Raw genomic sequence first — 22,056 nt, 5'->3', positions numbered from 1 at the left:
GGCCCTATTTTGCGATTCGGCACTGCGTGATTTTAACGGATAATTGCGCGGTCGTGCCTGTATCCAAATGAAATTGACGTCCTTTTTTCCCCCACAAACAGAGCTTTCTTTTGGTGGTATTTGATCACCTGTGCGATTTTTACTTTTTGCGCTATAAACAAAGAAACCGCGACAATTTTGAAAAAATAACAATATTTTTCACATTTTTTTTATATGAAATTCCCCCCAAAAAAATGTAAAAATCAAATTTTTTTAACGTTTTAGCCCAATTTGTTTTCTGCTACATATGTTTGGTTAAAAAAAAAAACCAAAAATCGCAATAAGCGCATTTTGATTGGTTTGCGCAAAAGTTATTGCGTTTACTAAGATAAAGATTTCTGTCATTTTTTATGTTTTTTTTTTTTTTTAACGAGTAATGGTGGCGATCTGCGATTTTTTTTGCGGGACTGCGACATTGCGGCGGACAAATCTGACCCTTGACTGACATTTTTGACACTTTTGGGGGTACCAGTGACATTACTGCAGTAATCAGTGCTATACATATGCACTGTTACTGTAAAAATGACACTGGCAGGGAAGGGGTTAACTTTATTGGTGATGCAGGGGTTAAGTGTGTCCCTAGAGGCGTGCTTCTAACTGTAAAGGGGTGTGGCTAGTGATGTCTGATCTCTGCAGTTAGATCAGGGAGAAATACAGGCAGCTTTGTTTACATCAGCCGCCTGCCTTTCTCACTCCCCACGGGGAGATCGCAAGTGACCGGCGGACATCGGGTCCGCCGGTCACACGCACGGACTTGTTAGGGAACGAGCGGGGGCGGGAGCGCGCCTCTGGCGGCGCGCGCTCGCCCCCTAGAGGCTCTCAGGCTAGCGACGTAGTCACTTTGCCTGTACAGGGCTGACCGCCGCAGTAAATAGTCGTGCGGCGGTCGGCAAGTGGTTAAATTGGAAAAAAATGTCTCAAGGGTACTTCCAGAAGTAAACAAAAATAGAGAAGTGTCTCAAAAAAAGAAGCACAGAGTCGGGTAGGAACCACATTTACATATTCCACCGAGATAGGTGGGGGCCAGTGTACCTAAAACAACCATATGAAAAAAGAGGCAAGAGCACCCCAGAAAAAAGAAGGTACCAAACGCAGCCTCCAGTGGTATCAAAACAGAATACTTTAGGACATCAAAAAATAGAAAATAGACATACTGAATGCAATCAAAACCTGGTGGGTTGAAGTTTTGATAGCATTCAGCAATTTCTAGTTTTAGTATTAATCGGTTTTCACACCACTTGAAGCTGTATTTGGCCCCTTTTTTTCTGGGGGTGGCTCTTCCCTCTCTTTTTATATACTTCCAGAACTGCTCTGGTGATCAAACGCCAAAGCACTAGGTGAGCAGTATAAGCTGAAGTGGACAAGGGAACTGACATACAGGCATACCCAGCCAATCACCATCTCTTCCTAAACACTGATGCTCTAATTCAGTTGAGATCATATAACCAATACATCCAGATTTGGTAATGTAACCAGCACCAGAGGGATCCCAAAGAAGTGGTTTGTTCAGAAGTGTTGAAGACTCTTACCATTAAGAAGTTTAGGTTGGAGGATGTTTTCAGACTACAGGTCCACTTTAAAAAGGAGGAATATGGAGCATCTAGCACTCAAGATAATTCTATCGTTTGATAATCAACATAAAGGATACAAAAGAAAAGTGTACTGAGAAGCAAAAGAGTTCTAATATGAAGTAGCAGAACATACAGCCCATTCTGTACGCTTATTACCCTAAGTTAAAATATTATAGCTACTATTTCCCATTAGAACCTCAGTTACACTAAAATCCCCATGAACAAAGATCTTTGCTTTATTTATAATTAAATAAAAACTGTCCCGCAAGCTTACGCACGTTGAGAATTGTTCTTGGTCCTAATCAATGTTTAATCTAGAGCAATAGGCAATTTACACTATTAAAGTATGAGAAAATGATAACTACAAAATATGTGCATCCATTTGCTGGACCCCCAACTGTTTTAATTAACTTGTAAAATTGTAAACTGTTCAGCTTATGAAGTAGTGATTAGTGTTAAAAGACTTCTCAGCACTGCAATAGAAAGGTTTTACTGTAATTGTAGAAATAGGAGGAACAAGGGCACAATAAAACAAAATCGCACATAACTACTTAAGCCTTCTCAAATTGAACTAGAATACCAATAAGGGACTTGCTGCAAAATGCACTTATACAGACTAATCGCCTGTAAGAGATGTCGCAGTACTGCCCAAACATCCGTCACGCTGTCAGCGACCCACATGCTTCTGAAGATTTCCTACTTAAAGTGTATGTAAATCGTAAGAATGGACCTGCTTTATTGGCTCCCTTTTGGCTTGTTTAAAATAAAATTGAAAGTGTGTTGGTATATTAACCCCTGGGTGCCAGTTCGTGCCAGCTCTTTAAGGGGTTTTAGATGCCAGGAGGCGGTGTTTATGATCATGTGACTGCCATGATTGGATGTCACAGCGCTCACATGATCGCAATCACAAGAAGGAATGGGCTCGGGTATGTTAGGGATCCCAACTGCCCGATCCCGCCAGGAAGCAGACATTGCACATGGCTAATCACAGGCAGTGAGACATTTCCCGATGCAAAACTGCACAGATCGGGAAATGTCTCACTGCCTGTGATTAGCGGTGGGCAGTGTCGACTTCCTGGTGGGATCAGGCAGGTGGGATCCTGAACACGCCCACAAGTAGCAATCGGGAGCTTTCCATTAGCCGCCGGCAACTGGGCCGGGAGGTCGCAGGGTGCGTGCTCTCAGCACAGGTGTGTTTACATTTTGGTACTCTGTGTGGTGTATCATCCATGGGGGCAATATATGAGGTGTACGCCTAGCTCGAGGGGGTGGGGCTCACTATGCTCTGACACCCAATGGACCCATGGAAGGGAATTTTAACTTCAAACAATGACAGCCGTGCACCCTTAACATGTCTAGGCGCTGCAGCTTTGCCTGTCATTACCTGCTGTGTCCCTGCTGCCAGTTGCTGTTTGGGATCTGCAGGCAGCTGTCACTACATCAGGTATCATCAGCCACGCTCATACAAATTCCCAGAACTATAGCACAGCATTAGTCATGTGGGGACACAAGCAGGCAATCAGCGGCAAAAATGATAGCTAAATGATCCTAAAGGGAGCATCGGTACCACAACAAGCCTACATGGATTAGTCAAGAGACTGGGGATCGTCTTCACAGTGGGCGGTAAGTTTTGCACAAGTGTATCATCAAGCAAAACTCCTGAATGAAAAAAGTAGAACCCTTATGGGTTAACTTAAAAGCTATGATGGGAACACTGCAGTTGTCCTCCAAATGGTGACTAAAGGCATTAGTTTGTACATCCAATTTATAGGTTCACAATCTGCTGCACCATCTCGCTCCCTTTATGTCTGTCTGCAAGCTTTGCTGTACTACTGCTTCAACTAAGTGCTGCCGAGTGACTGGCCTTAGTATAAAGAATGTGACTCCTGGCTAACTGACTTTGATTGACAGCCTCGTGAGCAAATGGCTCCGAGGTTGTGTCTCAGTCAATCAGGAGGGAGCGTCCCAGACGGCCGAGGGACTCATGGACATCACTGGACAGAGTGGGGGCTCAGGTAAGTATTAGGGGGTGCTGGGGAGGCTACTACACCCAGAAAGCTTTTTGTCCTAATGCAAAGAATGCACTACTAAGATAAAAAACCTTCTGACTTTACAACTCCTTTAACATGCCTCTTTAAGCCCCCTCCCACAGTTAAAGCGGAGTTCCACTCATTTTTGTGTTCATTAAAAGTCAGCAGCTACAAAAAGTGTAGCTGCTGACTTTTAATAAGCACACACTCCCCTATCCCACGGGCCAGCGATGCGGCTGCCCGAAGCCTCACTTCTCTCCCTCGCCTCCTCGCCACACTGGCATTGCAAGTGTGGGCACCCTGCTGTGACAGCTTGTGGCTTCACAGCCTGATGCACGCTGCACATTCGTGAGCCTCGCAGCGCCTCCCTATTGGTTCACATTGCTGTGACGGTCCCAAGGAGGGAGGGGGCAGCTTGAGCGGAAGTGGGAGCAGGTACTTGTCAAAACTAGGTACCTATCCACCCCGCCAAATGTGATTAAAGCGGAACTTCCTCTGTTGGGTGGAGCTCTGCTTTAAAGTAGAACTAGAGGTAAAGCTTTTTTTCTCCCCACTTTGAATAGAGTAAGGGAAGATTATAACTCCTGTTGATTCAGTTTTTCCATATGTGCCTTATTGGGGAGATTTACCTTCACTTTCTGTCCCATAGCCAAACAGGCCAAGTGAGAGAAAATCCCTGCAAATTAAGGGAATTTCTTGGGGACCCCCAAGGCCACCATAACTAGAGCTCCCATTGGAAGATTTCCCCTCTATTACTTTTCTGGGGAAAACCCAAAATTTGGGATTTTTCTTTTAATTTCACTGCTAATGGTGAACAGAACAGAGAGGGGGAATCTCCTTAACCACTTAAGCCCCGGAAGATTTTACCCCCATTCCGACCAGGGGGTATTTTGCGATTCGGCACTGCGTGAATTTAACGCACAATTGCGCGGTCGTGCGACGCTGTACCTAAACGAATTTGACGTCCTTTTTTTCCCACAAACAGAGCTTTCTTTTGGTGGTATTTGATCACCTGTGCGATTTTTTGATCACGCGCTATAAACAAAAAAAAGAGCGTCAATTTTGCAAAAATAGCAATATTTTTCACATTTTTTTATATGAAATTCCCCCAAAAAAAATGTAAAAATCAAAATTTTTAAAAATTTTCGGCCAATTTGTTTTATGCTACCTATGTTTGGTAAAAAAAATCGCAAAAAGCGTATTTTGATTGGTTTGCGCAAAAGTTATCGCGTTTACTAACAAAGGGAAAGATTTTTGTCATTTTTGTTGTTTTTTTTTTTAACGCGTAATGGCGGCGATCTGCGATTTTTTTTGCGGTACTGCGACATTGCGGCGGACAGATCGGACCCTTGACTGACATTTTTGACACTTTTGGGGTTACCAGTGACATTTCTACAGTAATCAGTGCTATACATATGCACTGTTACTGTAAAAATACACTGGTAGTGAAGCGGTTAACATTATTTGGAAGGGAGGGGCTGTGTGTGTCCCTAGGGGCGTGGTTTCTACTGTGATTGGCTGTGGCTCTAGCTGTAAGGACACTGATCAACGGATCTACATACCAGATCCGTTTTATCAGTGTCTTTGCAGCGAGGAGAATGACAGGCAGTTTGTTTACACAAGCTGCCTGACATTCTCCCTCTCCCCCGCCGATCGCCGAGTGGCCGGCGGACATCGGGTCCGCTGGTCACACGCGCGGGGGGGTCCGTGACCACGCGGGAGCGGGAGCGCGCCTCCGGGGGCGCGCGCTTGCTCCCTAGACCCTCACAAGCAAGCAACGTAGCCCTACGTTAGTTTGCCTGTGAGGGGCTGACCGCCGACGTAGATAGTCGTGCGGCGGTCGGCAAGTGGTTAACAGGGGCAAAGACAGCAATACAAAACTGACAGGGGCTCTAATCCCTCCTCACTCTGCCCAAAACTAAAAAAAAAAAAAAATATGTTTTGCCTTTAGTTATACTTTAATAAAATTTAGCCACATCCACTTGTGCATGCAGTTGCAAAAAATTAGTGCAGGGTTCCAGGGGTTACAGCAGGGAGTGAGGAGGCAATACAACACCTCCTCGCCACCAGTCAAATGCTCTCTGAATGCAGATCGCTCATTTAAGGCCTATTCACACTAGATGTGGTGCAAACTCACAGCGAATTTGCCGCAAATTCACACCGCATCAAAACCACAACCTGTTCATGCTAACTGATTGCAGAGTGTATGTTAATGACACCCGCAATCAGTTTGCAAAACACAGCGCGATTTGCAGAATCAGATCGCATGGGTGTGAACATCCATGCGATCAAATTCTGGTGCGGACAAAAAAAAGTTTGGTCTGAATGCGATGCAAATTCAGCCATACAGTTGGTATGGTTGAATTTGCATCGCACAGACTTTGCATGTAATCTGCACGGCAATGTTAGCATGAACCTGCCCTTAAAGTTGCAATAATTAGGTGAAGTGAAAAGGTACTTTGGTGAAGGGGTCTCCTGTGGCAGACATGTCACGTTGACAATTCTCTCCTGTGGCAGAATCGCCAACGTGGCATTAACCTATATCCAACCAGCTGAGGAAAGTTTAGCCTGAAAACTCTGTGCAAAGTCAAGATGAATATTCTGCTTTCACTGTTCAATAAAGAACAAACTCCCTTTTCTTGTTGTTACACTACAATCTTACACAGAGAGAACTCCTTACCTGTTCTTCCGTTTTAAGGTCTCCAAACTCCTCCAGAAAAGTGCTTTCCGAAGGAAACTGATTTGGTTCTAAGAAGTTGAGCAGGCTGTACAACTCCTCCACTGAGTTCTGTAGAGGTGTTCCAGTAAGAAGTACCTTGTGTTCCTAAAGTCAGGAAAAGGAAGAAAACAAATGCCCTTACTGCAACAAGAATACAACTTGAGAAAGAATGTCAAATCAACTATCAAATTATAATGATAAAAGTGACAGTGTCCCTTTAACCGGTTGCCGACCGCCGCACGACTATATACTGCGGCGGTCAGCCCCGGCCAGGCAGAGTGACGTATCGATACGTCACTCGCCTGTCACTGACTTGCGAGCCTATTGCGGGCGGGCGCGCGCCCGCCGCGGCTCGTTCACAGACAAGTCAGTGCGTGTGACCGGCGGACTCGATGTCCGCCAGTCACACTACGATCGCTCCTGTGAAGGGAGAAAGACAGAGCGGCTTGTGTAAACAAGCTGCCTGTCAGTTCTCCCTGTGTAAAAGTGAAGATCTGACCGTTCTACTATGTAGAACTGTTGATCTTTGCTTTTACACCAATAGAAATGTCCCTGCACAGTTAGAATCACGCCCCTAGGACACACTTAACCCCTCCCTGTCCAATAAAGTTAACCCCTTCCCTGCCAGTGTCATTTTTGCAGTAACAGTGCATATGTATAGCACTGATTACTGCAGTAATGTCACTGGTACCCCCAAAAGTGTCAAAAATGTCAGTCAAGGGTCCGATCTGTCCGCCGCAATGTCGCAGTACCGAAAAAAAAAATCGCAGATCGCCGCCATTACGCGTTAGAAAAAAAAAACACCAAAAATGACAAAAATCTTTCCCTTTGTTAGTAAACGCGATAACTTTTGCGCAAACCAATCAAAATACGCTTTTTGCGATTTTTTTTTACCAAACATAGGTAGCATAAAACAAATTGGCCGAAAAATGTTAAAAAATTTAGATTTTTACATTTTTTTTTGGGGAATTTCATATAAAAAATGTGAAAAATATTGTTATTTTTGCAAAATTTACGCTCTTTTTTTGTTTATAGCGCGTGATCAAAAAATCGCACAGGTGATCAAATACCACCAAAAGAAAGCTCTGTTTGTGGGAAAAAAAAGGACGTCAAATTCGTTTAGGTACAGCGTCGCACGACCGCGCAATTGTCCGTTAAAGTCACGCAGTAAAAAATCGCAAAAAAAACCCTGGTCCTTTAGCAGCCAAATCCTCCGGGGCTTAAGTGGTTAACCACTTAAGGACCGGAAGGTTTTACCCCCATATTGACCAGGCCACTTTTTGCAATACGGCACTGCGTTACTTTAACTGACAAACTGATGTCCTGTTTTTCCCACAAATAGAGCTTTCTTTTGGTGGTATTTGATGCGATTTAGATTTTTTGTGCTATAAGCAAAAAGACCAACAATTCTCAAAAAAAAAACAACAATTTTTTACTTTATGCTTTAAAACATTCCCAATAAAAAAATGTAAAAAAATCAAATCTTTTCATCAATTTAGGCCAATATGTATTCTGCCACATATTTTTGATAAAAAAAAAAAAAAAAAATCACAATAAGTGTATAGTGATTAGTTAGCGCAAAAGTTATCGCCTATTCCATCTAGAGCATAGATTTGTCATTTTTATTTATTTTTTTTACTAGTAGTGGCGGCAAACTGCGATTTTTAGCGGGACTGCGACATTGCAGCGGACAGATCGGACACCGGACACTTTTGAGGGGACCAGTGAAATTACTACAGTAATCAGTGCTAAAAATATGCACTGTTACTGTACTAATGACACTGGCAAGGAAGAGGTTAATGCCAGGGGTGATCAAAGGGTTAAGTGTGCTCCTAGGCCTAGGGAGTGCTTTCTGTGTGGGGGATGTACTTAAAAGATGAACAGAGATACCTCGGTTTCTAAATAGGAGGAACACAGGATCCCGGTGTTCATCTGTGACAAAACGGCGGTCTGCATTGTTTACATAGGCAGACCGCCGTTCTGTCTCCGCCGTTCGTGGGTGGCCCGCTGATTAGCCCCTCCCCCTCTGGCCAATCGGCGCATGTGCGCGCCCCCCCCATATATTATTGCATAAAGTGACATACAGGTATGTCGCTTAGTGTAATAGAGCCGACCTGCCGCCGGCAGCTGGACGGCAAGTGGTTAAATATTGGTTTCCAAATGAAAAATAACAGAAAATGCTATAATTGTATTTCTCGTGACCTTTCTTACAAAATACAGAAAATGATGGAACTTGTGATAGGTCTGTGACCAGAGAACCAATTGCAGGCGAAATTGCAGTGTTAGCAACTGTACTGTGCCTACCAACACAGGTCTCAACCGCAGATCAGATTGAGTGAATGCGAGTAGAGAACGGGCAACTGAGTGAATCTTTGCAAGACTGAGGTTTGTAAATGGGAAATCCCCTCTTGACATGCACACCCAGCAATGCCCAATCCCCTGCATGATTTACGTTATTTTCTAGCCGCACTTTAATACGTATAATCAGTGTTATGGCACATGGTATAAAAAGGCCCCCTCCTTTCTCTCCCACCCATGCTGCCATCACTCACCAGCGCCATAAGTTTCAGTCCTTCGAGGAGCTTGCAGTTCCTGTTCTTCAGCCGATGGGCCTCGTCAATGATAACACAGCTCCACCTGATTTTCTTTAGCTCTGGACAGTCAGTCAAAATCATTTCAAAAGTTGTGATGACCACATGGAACTTGAAGACTCCTGGAACTGGCAATCCCTTTAAATGGGTGAAAACTGTACAGTTAGTTAAAATAAAAAAAAACACGATATGCAAAGCTACATATCAAAAATGTGCTTGAACTTACCTACTTTATATTTAAAAGATAAGTTCACTTGCAACTCAATATTCAGTTTTATGTGGGGTTGTAGGGCTTTGATAACTGGCTAAGTTGCTTAAAGCCGAGCTCCAACAAGAAGGGGAAGCTTCACTTGTCTGTCCCCCCTCCGCTTCCACATTTGGCATCTTTTGGGGGGAGGGGGTTTACTCAGTTCACCACAGAAGTTCGGCCCCTCCTCCTTCCCCCGCAGCCGGCCCATTCAAAAAGCACTGTGCACTTCATGTATGCGCAGTAGGGAGCCAACTGTGAAGCTGTAAGGCTTCACTACTGGTTTCCCTTAGTTGAGATGGCGGCGCCAGCATCCAATGAAAAAATCTGCTCGGGTGAGGACAGCGATGGATTCCTGGACAGGTAAGTGCCCAAATTTTAAAAGTCAGCAGCTACAGTATTTGTAGCAGTATAAATCAAATAATATCTGCGCTTGAACAAAAAATTAGAAGAAACGTAAGCAGGCAACACCGATAGATTTATTACAAATTAGAACATACAAAATATATAAAAAAGTGCAGCTCTAAAAATACATGAAAATAAATTCCTAAAAGTCCAAGTCTATGTTCATAGCGTAGAAACTTCACACCAGTTTCCAAAACACACTAGTTTAGTCATACACCTCTGATCAGAGGACGGGTCTTGGACGCATAACGCAAGCAGGCTGTATGCCGCGGCCATCTTAGGAATTTGTTTACTGTGCTTTTTTTAATCGTATTGCTTGTGAGTTTAATTCTTACTAATAGAGTGTACAGTGGGTACGGAAAGTATTCAGACCCCCTTAAATTTTTCACTCTTTGTTATATTGCAGCCATTTGCTAAAATCATTTAAGTTCATTCTTCTTCCTCATGAATGTACACATAGCACCCCATACTGACAGAAAAACACAGAATTGTTGACATTGTTGCAGATTTATTAAAAAAGAAAAACTGAAATATCACATGGTCCTAAGTATTCAGACCCTTTGCTGTGACACTCATATATTTAACTCAGGTGCTTTCCATTTCTTCTGATCATCCTTGAGATGGTTCTACACCTTCATTTGAGTCCAGCTGTGTTTGATTATACTGATTGGACTTGATTAGGAAAGCCACAAACCTGGCTATATAAGACCTTCCAGATCACAATGCATGTCAGAGCAAATGAGAATCATGAGGTCAAAAGGAACTGCCTGAAGAGCTCAGAGACAGAATTGTGGCAAGGCACAGATCTGGCCAAGGTTACAAAAAGATTTCTGCTGCACTTAAGGTTCCTAAGAGTACAGTGGCCTCCATAATCCTCAAATGGAAGACGTTTGGGACGACCAGAACCCTTCCTAGAGCTGGCCGTCCGGCCAAACTGAGCTATCGGGGGAGAAGAGCCTTGGTGAGAGAGGTAAAGAAGAACCCAAAGATCACTGTGGCTGAGCTCCAGAGATGCAGTCAGGAGATGGGAGAAAGTTGTAGAAAGTCAACCATCACTGCAGCCCTCCACCAGTCGGGCTTTATGGCAGAGTGGCCCTGAATGTGCTATGTGTACATTCATGAGGAAGAAGAATGAACTTAAATGATTTTAGCAAATGGCTGCAATATAACAAAGAGTGAAAAATTTAAGGGGGTCTGAATACTTTCCGTACCCACTGTATATGTGTTATCCCATCACCTAGTACCTAGTGTCAATGGCCATCATCCCGGTAAGTAGAGAGAAGGAGGGAACCCCCGATTGTTTGGGACTATAAATGCCACTTGACACTGAAGAACACGACTAAGGAGTAAAATATATCAAAACTTTACTTTATACAAAGAAAAACAGATTGTATATACAACCAATACACAAATGGTAGACGAAATAAGCTAAAAATTGCATGCAAGGACAGATCACCCTCAATATGGAAGACTCCCAGGTACAAATAGTGAGGAGAACCAGAAAAGACCCTACGCGTTTCGGGTGAATACCCTTCTTCAGAGCTCAGCCAGAGTTCAGAACACAAGATGTGCCTACACGAGTAAAAATTCTTTGATATATAAAGGAAATATGTATATAGAGAGAATACCTTTCTGTTTAAGATGTCATAGTAGTAAGTACCTACCATTGGGGTCTTCATATAGATGGGGATGAGCTGTCATTTAAAAATGGTAAGTATACCAATAGGGGGGAATGCCTGATTTCCAATATGCACGTAGTTTAATGGGTAAGTATACTGAGAAAGATCAAGGACAGCTGCAGTGCCGTGAGACAATGGGCGCCAAAATGATCCACAGATGATCCAATAGAGACAACCCCAGTGGAGTCCTTAAAGGGGTGTATAGAGGAGTATTGTAAACCTGAGGTAGAATAAGGTACAAAGGAAGCAACACTTTGGTAATGAGACAAACAATTAGCCTGAAGAAGGGTATTCACCCGAAAACGCGTAGGGTCTTTTCCGGTTCTCCTCACCATTTGTACCTGGGAGTCTTCCATATTGAGGCATGCAATTTTTAGCTTCTTCCGTATACCATTCGTGTATTGGTTGTATATACAATCTGTTTTTCTTTGTATAAAATAAAGTTTTAATATATTTTACTCCTTAGTCGTGTTCGGCATTTATATTCCCAAACAATCGGGGGTTCCCTCCTTCTCTCTACTAATAGTAGGTTTCTCTCTACTAAGAGTGGTTTTAAGATTGTTGAATATATTGCACTATGGTGGAGGTCATGTCTGAGGGTTCTGTTGCCATTATTGGAGTTGCTGGTCTCTTTGAAAGGAGTCTATTAGTCTCCCGCACTTAAGTCGTCTTTGTATAGATGGATGCTATCTGGGAAACAGCTGAAGCCTGAAAGCTCATCTGGGTATTGTTTGCTACTACGCTTATTTAGACCCCTACATAATTTGAGGGTCTACTGCCTATGGCAAGCAGATTTTCCCCCATCACAGTGGTGTCAAGTGTACATTCACACCTATTTCACGGAAACTGGTTTGGGGTTTCTACACTATGAACATCAATCTCTTATAAGGACTTTTAATAAGATTATTCTCTTGTATTTTCAGTGCTGCACTTTTTTTTTATATATCTTGTATGTTACAGTATTTGTAGCTGCTGACTTAATTTTTTTGGAGGAGCCTGAAGCTCCTCTTTAAGTATATCTAAATTCAACTACTGACTGACTTGCTGCAACTTATAGTTCTAAGGCTTGCCATAGAGGAGTTGTTGAAGGAAAAAAAAGAATGAGCCGATTCCCCTATCAACACATACTAAGTGGATGGGGAAATCCTCCCGCTGAGCTATTGTATTCTGACAGCAGGGAGACTTACCCGCCACTACACTGATCAGTGCCGCCAGCTATAGCTAGTAATGCTGATCAAATGGCAAAACTCCAACAGGGTGGTTGTACAGAAGCCCATATATGTTAGAAATTTGTCTGGTCCCTGCTGAGCTGTCCAAATTTCAATCCATGTATGGCTGGCATTAGTCATAAAACAGATAAAAGAACGAACTAGAAGCCACTCCGACTCCAGTTGATAACATTCCAGGACAGAGGTACTGATATAATGATAGCAGCAAAGACCCAAAGTTTATCATGCCCTTCGATCAACTTTAAATGTCTTTTGGACTATGGCAGAGATGACCCTCTCAAAATCTTTATCCATGACAAACCAACAGGAAAAAAAGATGCTCAGGAAAAAACCTAGCATGGTATGTTAGAGTGTGCCAACTTATCAGGAAAGGTCCCTGAAAGGGTCCATTAGTAAGAGAGCAGGTGAATAAGCCAGAATACAGAATGTTTATTGATACAATCTCTGAAAGGAGCCAATAAGACAGAAGTCTGTTGTGTCCTACAATGAGCAAGAAGAAAAAAATATTTCTTAAATATCCCCTGTGCCTTATTCATTATAAGCAGATGAATATAACACGGTCCGAATGCGCTGCATACAGAGAAAAACAAAAAAGACTAAATATGGTTCGCTGGAGGCTGTTAAAATAACTGGTGCAAATAAAAGCTATAACAAATTGTATTTTTTAAGGAAAGAAATAATTTATTTAACATAGGAAATGGGAAAGGTTAGCCAGTAAGGATCGGAGGGCGGAAGGGGACTTAAAGTTAAAAAGAAATTAAATAAAAATCTAAATTTGCAGATCAAAAAAAATCAGACATGGAGGTCAGTATACTCCTTCATAATCATGCTGGATCTGCCCTATAAGAGGATTGCAAAAAAAAAATACTGGACATAGCTCTCATTAGGTTCCTGTGCTGTACATCTTTGACTTTATCAACAGTCTTACAGCAGGAAATAAACGCCATTATATGACCGCAGCATCAGTAAATCAAATTAGAAATTTGACTCAGCACAGGAAGTGCCATGCACAGCTTGAAAATATATGGTATATGTGGTTAGCTATCCCTGGCCTTGTCCCAGCCCCACTTATTTTTAACAGACTATCGTCCTGCTAATTGACCTGCTGGAGGGCGTAAATTAAATATATGCTAATCAAGAAGACAAACATCCCCCTTAAATCGGTAGTATACCGCTTTTTGCGACTTTTAACTAGGAAGTAAGCTTATAATAAGGCTTACCTGTAGGTACAATTAATATCTCCTAAACCGGCACGGTTTAGGAGATATTTTCACTGCATGCAGTCGCTCACGCGATCGGCGCATGTGCTCTGAAGGTCCGGCGGACCTTCAGCGTTCCTTGCCGGAAAATGACTCCCGCGCGCATGCGTCATCGCGGCTCCGGCCAATCACAGCGCCGGAGTCGACGAACGCGCAAGAGACGTCGAGGGATCATGTCAGCTCCCACAGCGGTGTCCGGGGGGTCCGTGTCGGGGCTTCGTTCTAAGGTATTTCATAATGAGCTAGTATGCGATGCATACTAGCTCATTATGCCTTTGTCTTGCAGGGTTTTTTTTTTTTTTTTTTTTTAAGTATACAACAGCTTTAAGAACTATTATGACTTGAGCATGGATGTGTGGTGGATGCTCATAATAACCAGATGAGGCATATGGCTTGTGACATATAATGTGTTAGCCCTGATGAAAGGCACAAAAGGCCTCTACGGTCTTTGGTTTGGTTCTTTTTGTTTATTTTTAGACAGTATGTTAGTCTGTAACTTCAATATGGAATGTACTATATCTCAGGTTTCTCCCCTTAATGTAACAGATGATTGTTTCATTACATACACAAATTACATGACATGAATATGGTTCTCAATGAAAGCTGTAAACAGTGTTGTGTGATTGTTTTGTATGTGTTAACATGAAACATTTAATAAAAATGATCTAATTCTAAAAAAATAAATAATACTCACTTGGGCATCCCTGTAGAACATCTCATACTGGTGGATCATCTGCCGACTGATCTGGCTTCCATGGTAAACCACAGTATTCATCTCTGTCCACGTTCGAAACTCCCGCTCCCAGTTGGTGATTGTGGACAGAGGAGCAATGATCAGAAAAGGTCCCCGGATTCCCATGAAGAAAATCTCTGAGAGAAAAGTGATGGACTGGATGGTTTTACCAAGACCCATCTCATCTGCCAGGATACAGTTTTTTCTAGGTGGTGAAAAAGCAGTCATTACTATTCACACTTGAAATCATCAAAACACTAGTAAACCTAACCTAGCATGGAAAATTGCATATCTTCCTTTGCAGGTTTCTTTTTTATTTTCTCGCACAGCCGAAGAGTGATCGTCACACTCTCGAAGGTGCACTGCATACTTGGTCCTTTACTGGATGATGTGGTTCCACCTGATGGCTGTTCTGTCTCTACTGTGTCCTGAAATTATGTAGCAGAGGCTGGGGGAAACACTATGCCCATCAGGGACATGGTATCTGACTCGCCTGGAAGCCCTACAGTGCCCATAATTCCAGAGAACAAAGCTTTCAACTTATGCTGGAAATGTAGGCATCAAATATTTTCTTTAAGAGGTTATGTTAATTTTCTTTCGAGTACTTAAAGAGTAGGACCCTTTTTTCTGACCCTGCATTTCATTTAGCGGTTTCTCGTCTGCTTCCTAACACCTCTGTGACCTTGACTAAATGTCTTTGTGAGAAAAGGCCACAAAATATTTACTTGGCTACTTAAGCACCTACTGTAGAGACTCTTTAAATTGTAGAGTTAGGGACTGCAGATCACAGGGTGCCTTGTCGGGGCCTGCAGCTTACGTATGTATTTGCAAATGTGTGCAACCAAACCCCTGTTTTTAACGCATACTGTTAGACAGGTCAATTCGGTTGGTCGCTGACTGGTTGGTAAGTTGTGACTGGAAATCTCTTCGTTTTTGATATGCGTCCGTCCTTCCAGTGCTTCTTACCATTAAGACCAGTTATAGATGGAGGCGGTGACCACTTTATGCATTATTGATATTTATATTGAGCCAGGCAACGCACTGACACCTTTGCCGCCATTGTGCGATGTGCTGGGTGTTCAGCGTGACCCTGTGCCTTTAAGGAGGGGTGGGCTCCCTCTAGTCACCTGTCCTCCATCTATCCCATTAAATACATGTGCTCTCACTGTAGAGACTCTTTAAATTGTAGAGTTAGGGACTGCAGATCACAGGGTGCCTTGTCGGGGCCTGCAGCTTACGTATGTATTTGCAAATGTGTGCAACCAAACCCCTGTTTTTAACGCATACTGTTAGACAGGTCAATTCGGTTGGTCGCTGACTGGTTGGTAAGTTGTGACTGGAAATCTCTTCGTTTTTGATATGCGTCCGTCCTTCCAGTGCTTCTTACCATTAAGACCAGTTATAGATGGAGGCGGTGACCACTTTATGCATTATTGATATTTATATTGAGCCAGGCAACGCACTGACACCTTTGCCGCCATTGTGCGATGTGCTGGGTGTTCAGCGTGACCCTGTGCCTTTAAGGAGGGGTGGGCTCCCTCTAGTCACCTGTCCTCCATCTATCCCATTAAATACATGTGCTCTCACTGTAGAGACTCTTTAAATTGTAGAGTTAGGGACTGCAGATCACAGGGTGCCTTGTCGGGGCCTGCAGCTTACGTATGTATTTGCAAATGTGTGCAACCAAACCCCTGTTTTTAACGCATACTGTTAGACAGGTCAATTCGGTTGGTCGCTGACTGGTTGGTAAGTTGTGACTGGAAATCTCTTCGTTTTTGATATGCGTCCGTCCTTCCAGTGCTTCTTACCATTAAGACCAGTTATAGATGGAGGCGGTGACCACTTTATGCATTATTGATATTTATATTGAGCCAGGCAACGCACTGACACCTTTGCCGCCATTGTGCGATGTGCTGGGTGTTCAGCGTGACCCTGTGCCTTTAAGGAGGGGTGGGCTCCCTCTAGTCACCTGTCCTCCATCTATCCCATTAAATACATGTGCTCTCACTGTAGAGACTCTTTAAATTGTAGAGTTAGGGACTGCAGATCACAGGGTGCCTTGTCGGGGCCTGCAGCTTACGTATGTATTTGCAAATGTGTGCAACCAAACCCCTGTTTTTAACGCATACTGTTAGACAGGTCAATTCGGTTGGTCGCTGACTGGTTGGTAAGTTGTGACTGGAAATCTCTTCGTTTTTGATATGCGTCCGCCCTTCCAGTGCTTCTTACCATTAAGACCAGTTCTAGATGGAGGCGGTGACCACTTTATACTTAAGCACCTATTGCCTGCAGCATGAGACCAAAAGATCAGCTAATAATGAAGCATCAAGACCGACTGATGTCTACCTGCTCAATTTACAGAAACTTCAGATGGACAGATTCAGCTCAAAGCAGAGCCATGACGGGAAAGGGGGTATCAAGAATGGGGTAAGGTATTAATCCACTTTACCCAAAACGTTAAAAAAAACAACAAAAAAAGAATAAGCTTATTTCAAAGAGTAGAATTTAAAACGAAGTTCAGCTATTGTTTAGTGTGCTTATTGTAATGCTTACTCAATGCTACACACAAGCAAATATATTCAGCTTGAGGGGAGCTGCATGCCCCATGTTAACAGCCCATATTTAAGCATATTATTTTACACCAATCTAAAGAAATTCTCATCTCACCTGTTGTACCAGTTGAAGAGCAGCCAGTTCATGCCCTCTAACTGGTATTCCCTTAGCTGGTTGTTATTTTTATATGTGCGGGAACACTGCAGCTTCTGCCACAACTCTGAAGGTGGCCGCTCCTGGAGAAACACAATAGTTAATTAAAAATTAAAAAAAAAATAAAAAATAAATAAATATAACAAATATTTAACAAAGAGCAAACATTCAGACCATGACATCAACCTATATTGCCAAAACTATGGGGGTACACATCGAAATTGAGTTATGGGGTTTCTATAGAAGAATACTGTTAATTGTACAGTATCCAAAGACATTTTAGCCAATAATGGGCTTCCAAACTTGTGACAAGAAATGGGGTAAGGACCCATTTCTGTTCCAGCATTACAGTGTCCCTGTACACATAGCCAGCTCCATAAGGTAAGTTTTGACATGTTCAGTGTGGAGAATTCATGAGGCCTGCACAGAGACCTGACCTCTACCCTACTGAACACCTTTGGGATGAACTGAAATGGTGACTGAGCCAGGATTTCTCATCCAGCACCGGTCACATGATCTCATAAATTCTCAAATTCTCTTTTGGCTAAAAGGACAGACATTCCCAACAGACACCCAACGTCTTTTGGACAGCATTTGAAAAAAAGTGGGAAAATGTTGGCCAAAATCTAAATTAATGCCCATAGCTTTGGAATGGGATGTGCACAAGCTCTTAGTTGTATTTAAGGTGTCAACAACCTTTTGGCAGTATGTAGAAAGAATCAGTTGCAAATGTCACGTATTGCCCAGCGACAACAATGTAGTACGTTTGGAGCTTGAGACGGAGCAGCCCACAAAACCCAATGGTGTCAAGGAAGCAACAAATCTAAGTCTGCTGCCTGTCATTTGTGCATGCACGTGATAGGAGCGTGCAAGTGAATGGTCCGCCAGGATCTTATCCAGAGCAGATGCCAGGCCAAGCTAGGGATAACCAACAAGATTGTGGGAGCAGCTGCGTCACAGTTGCAAAAAAGCAAGGTTTTCTTTTTGCCTTTTCGACCAAATATATGTAATATGTTTATACCACATTAGGATCTAGGTCTTTGAAACGGTACATTTTTGGAACATTACATCAGCATGGTTTTGATCTGTTTTAACTAGGAAGCTACAATCCACCTATTTCAAGAGATGCAAGTTACCATAAAGTGCATGGAAACCCCATTCATGAAATCTGACCTGAGCACATATATCTGTAGGGTTTACTTATTTATCTCCAAAGCAGTAAGTCCCGTGTCCCTGTGCTGCTCCGTTCCTTTGTTATCAGCATAACTTCTGACAGGTTATCCAAGACAGGAGATAAAAGCAGCTGCAAATTTGTGTTGGGTGGGTGCATAGAGATAGGTTAGCAGAGAGCTGGTCTATTCACAGCACAGCTCTGCAAGTTTCTTCCTTCCTCTGCCTATATGGGAGGGGGGTGCCTTTCCTCCAATCAACTCTCACACAGTGCATGCCAAGACTCCACACCCAGTGCTGGAACAGGAAGAAAAAATTCTAACACAATGTTCACTTTCTAAACAGTGTAGAAAGCTGAAGACAAGCAGATATACAAGTAAAACTTATGTAGGGAGATTTGTTTAATTTCTGTGTATCATCTAAGGCTTTTAACTTCACTGGGAATATATGAGGGTTTATATCCCCTCTAAAGAGTAAATCCACTTTCGTTGAGGAAATAAAACATTCCTCTCTGAGTGATCTATGTACATTTGCAAGGATTTTAACAAACTGTTGCAGATTGCTCCCTTTTGTTAGTCTGAAGAAATCGCTGTTTTGTTCTGTGTCCATGTGCCAAGTGAGTCTAATTGGAGTGGTTTCAGGACAGTAGTACACAGAGCATGAACACAGACCATGTCCCTCAATTGACTCCAAGAGAATGATTTTAAGGGGAGTACAAAAATCCTATTTTCTCCTATCTTTGAGGGACAGAGGAAGTCGGATGTCCAAAACCAGTTCAACTTTGGGGTGGGCAACAAAACAACCAGTAACCGTCCCAACAAAGACTGGGTACAGAAGAGCTACCTGAAGAACTAATGCCCAAATCAGCAACCAGAGGAGTCTGACCTCCCTACCATTTAAGGGAACATGTCAAAATGACCAGAGGGAGGACACTGGGAATCAACCTGAAGCTAAAGACCTGGATAGAAAGACCACCAACAGCTGTAAAAGACACCACAGCGGTGAAAAGATAATTTTTGAGGGATTTAACTCAATTTGTCATGACTTGAAATATTACGGTCACAGAAAATACAGAGGTGGAGGGAAGAACCTGACACAGCAAAATGGGATTTAAAGATGCATTCTAACTGCCTGACAGTACAATCCTTTAAAAGTAAGCAGGTCTATATGTCTAGTAGCCTTCCTGTAAAGGCAAGTCACTAGCAGCTCTACAATGTGTAATCACCACAATTCCCTCTCAGAAGGGAACCTTTCCAACACTGTCTTGGGTGGGCCCCTTGACCCTTTTGGGTGCTTCCAGTCTGCATACAAGAATACCTTTAATACCGGGGTTTAACTGAAAAGTCTTTGCAGCTGTAGAAGCTCTAAAAAAGACCACAGGCTGGTGACAGCAGGCTGATCTTCCAAATGCAAGGTAGTGCATACTGCATAAACCAGGACTGAAACGACCCCTTGTAATTCTGAGGTTACAGTAGGAGACTGCAGTGCCTCTATTCAGAGAACAAGCGTCGGGACCTTGATTCAGTCATAGATGATTACAGTGACCAGTGGCTTGGCCTGCTTTAAAGCTGGGTATACAGTGGTAAAATATTGTTCGACATTTTTCATTGTAAGGAAATTGTGTTAATTTGTTTTCTAATTATTAGTGGGGTAAAACTAATGGTCATTTTTGATTGCAGTGACGAGAAAATTTGAAGGCGCAGAATGGAAAAATTTTCTCTGATGTACAAATTTTAAACAGCAAAAAGATAATCTGAAGTACATTCTAGCGAAATCTGAAGGTTTTGAAAATTTTAATTTTTCAAATTGTGTTTGAAATTCCACTAGTGTACACCCAGCTAAAGGCCTTGAGGTGGTCAGTTATAGACTTTGCAGGGGATGGCGCTGGAGTGCACCCAGAGCCTCGGCGGTCAGTAAGTGAGAGGAACTAGGTAAATTGTGACAATATTTTGAGGAACTGCAATAGAAGCCCTTGATGAAAGGGTAGAGGATGCAGCCTCACTCAACAGAGCCAAGAAAAGACTCAAATGATGAAGACCCTATAACTAGAGAGTTCCTGTATTTCAGATTGCAGGTGTCGGTGCCATCAGAGGATACCAAGTGGATGTATCTGGAAGGGTTAGCTGAGCATGGGGTGGGGTCGCCCATATCAGCAGGGCTGTCCCATCTGTGTCTAATAAAGGCAAGCTGTGACCGTGTGGCAGTGATGAAAATAGGCCCCAAGTGGGAGGCAAAGGCCTCAGGTACTTACAAAACCAGGCAGCTAATGGCTGTTGAGGTTCAGATGGAAATAACCAGGTAACTGTTGGTGATCAGTAGCAATAGAACAAGATCAGAGTTCTATGTGAAGCTTAGCAAAGAAGCAGCAGCGTAATGATCACCCAACAGATTATATCAGCAACCATACCCTCAGCAATACCCTTTGTGTTAAAACTCACAGCAGCTGGAAATTTGAAAGGTACCTTGAGGTCCAAATAGCAAGTTAGCTCCAGATGCTCTGCCTGGGTGGCATACTCAGCAGAATGAGCATAGAGACAATGGCTCTAGACTTGGAAAGAACTCTGCAGCTACCTTTTACCAGTACACGAAGTCTGGAAAGCACTATATGCGGACCCAGTACCCAAAAGTTAAATTCCAGACTAACCTTGCAACATTCACTCCAGAAGGGTCCAGGACTCCAAAGTCAAGCTAGGAAATTAGTTAAGGATAGCACAGTGGAAGCAGCAAAGAAAAAAAGGCTAAAAAAACAGGACTTTTCTCAGGAGAGCTGAAGAAAAAAAATGTGCATTCTTCTAGGACACTACTAGAAAAAAAAAAAAAAGAGGCATGCTGGGTAGGCTATGCTTTTTTTTTTAGGTTTGACAGTGTCCACTCTTCCTGTATGCAACAGTATATGCCAACTGTGTCCGAATTCCTGTGCCCCTCAATGGACAATAAAAAAAGAAACTTAATTTGGGATGGACGAATACATTAATATCTTACTGAGAAGAGAACTAATTTTACTTGGCCTTCTGAAACAAAGGGACTCTAAATCTGCATAGCCTGCTCTGCAGTAAGGACAGCAAAATGAAATGAGACAGGGAGATCATACATAAAAAAAGGACTGAGCATTCAGAAAAAACTGATAGCCCAATCACCCAGCGCTTAGATCAATGGATGAACCTCATGTGCATATACACCATAAGATAACACATAAGAAATACAAAGCGGCTGCCTTAAAACAAACGATATAAAATAAGGTGCATATCAATCGAAATTAACAAACACAAGCAGCGCTAATAACTAAATATCATAAAAATATGTGAATAAACACTGTATTGACAGTGCTGACGTCATCAATAATATAATGTCTGAAGTCCATGAAAGTCCAAACAGTCCATCACCAGGTGACCTTTCAGTGAAAGGGAATAGCAAACACCAACATCTATATCTAGCTGCCAGGGATATGCCTCCACCTCACCACGTGCACCCCAATGGTAATGCTCTTACCAGGACTTGCTGTACATTAAGCATGTAAATCCTCCACGGACTCTATCTTTGCTTCAGACCGCTTCACAATCAGATCGAATATATTCTCAGTCATCGAAGCATATGGGGAGTGAAAGACAGATGCACAATAGGGCAGTATTGCTTGGTAAAAAACATGCACCTTTATTCAAAATCCTCTCCCATCACACT

The 22,056-nt window shown here is 42.7% G+C and overlaps 1 protein-coding gene across 1 annotated transcript in view; it reads right to left on the bottom strand.

Moving 5' to 3' along the window:
* The window catches only part of CHD6 (chromodomain helicase DNA binding protein 6), a 239,720-nt gene that overhangs the window by 89,860 nt on the left and 127,804 nt on the right, over positions 1 to 22,056 (bottom strand). The window contains exons 11-14 of the mRNA XM_082271900.1: positions 17,170 to 17,291; positions 14,464 to 14,707; positions 8,912 to 9,088; positions 6,321 to 6,464 (exon numbers count right to left, since the gene is read on the bottom strand). Coding sequence (XP_082128026.1) covers positions 6,321 to 6,464; positions 8,912 to 9,088; positions 14,464 to 14,707; positions 17,170 to 17,291 — 687 coding nt within the window. The remainder of the gene's footprint in view (positions 1 to 6,320; positions 6,465 to 8,911; positions 9,089 to 14,463; positions 14,708 to 17,169; positions 17,292 to 22,056) is intronic.

Source organism: Pelophylax lessonae (assembly GCF_965119305.1).
Source record: "Pelophylax lessonae genome assembly, chromosome: 11".
Lineage (NCBI taxonomy): Eukaryota > Metazoa > Chordata > Amphibia > Anura > Ranidae > Pelophylax > Pelophylax lessonae.
The sequence above is the reverse complement of the archived record's forward strand: the minus strand, read 5'-3'. Positions and strand labels throughout refer to the sequence as shown.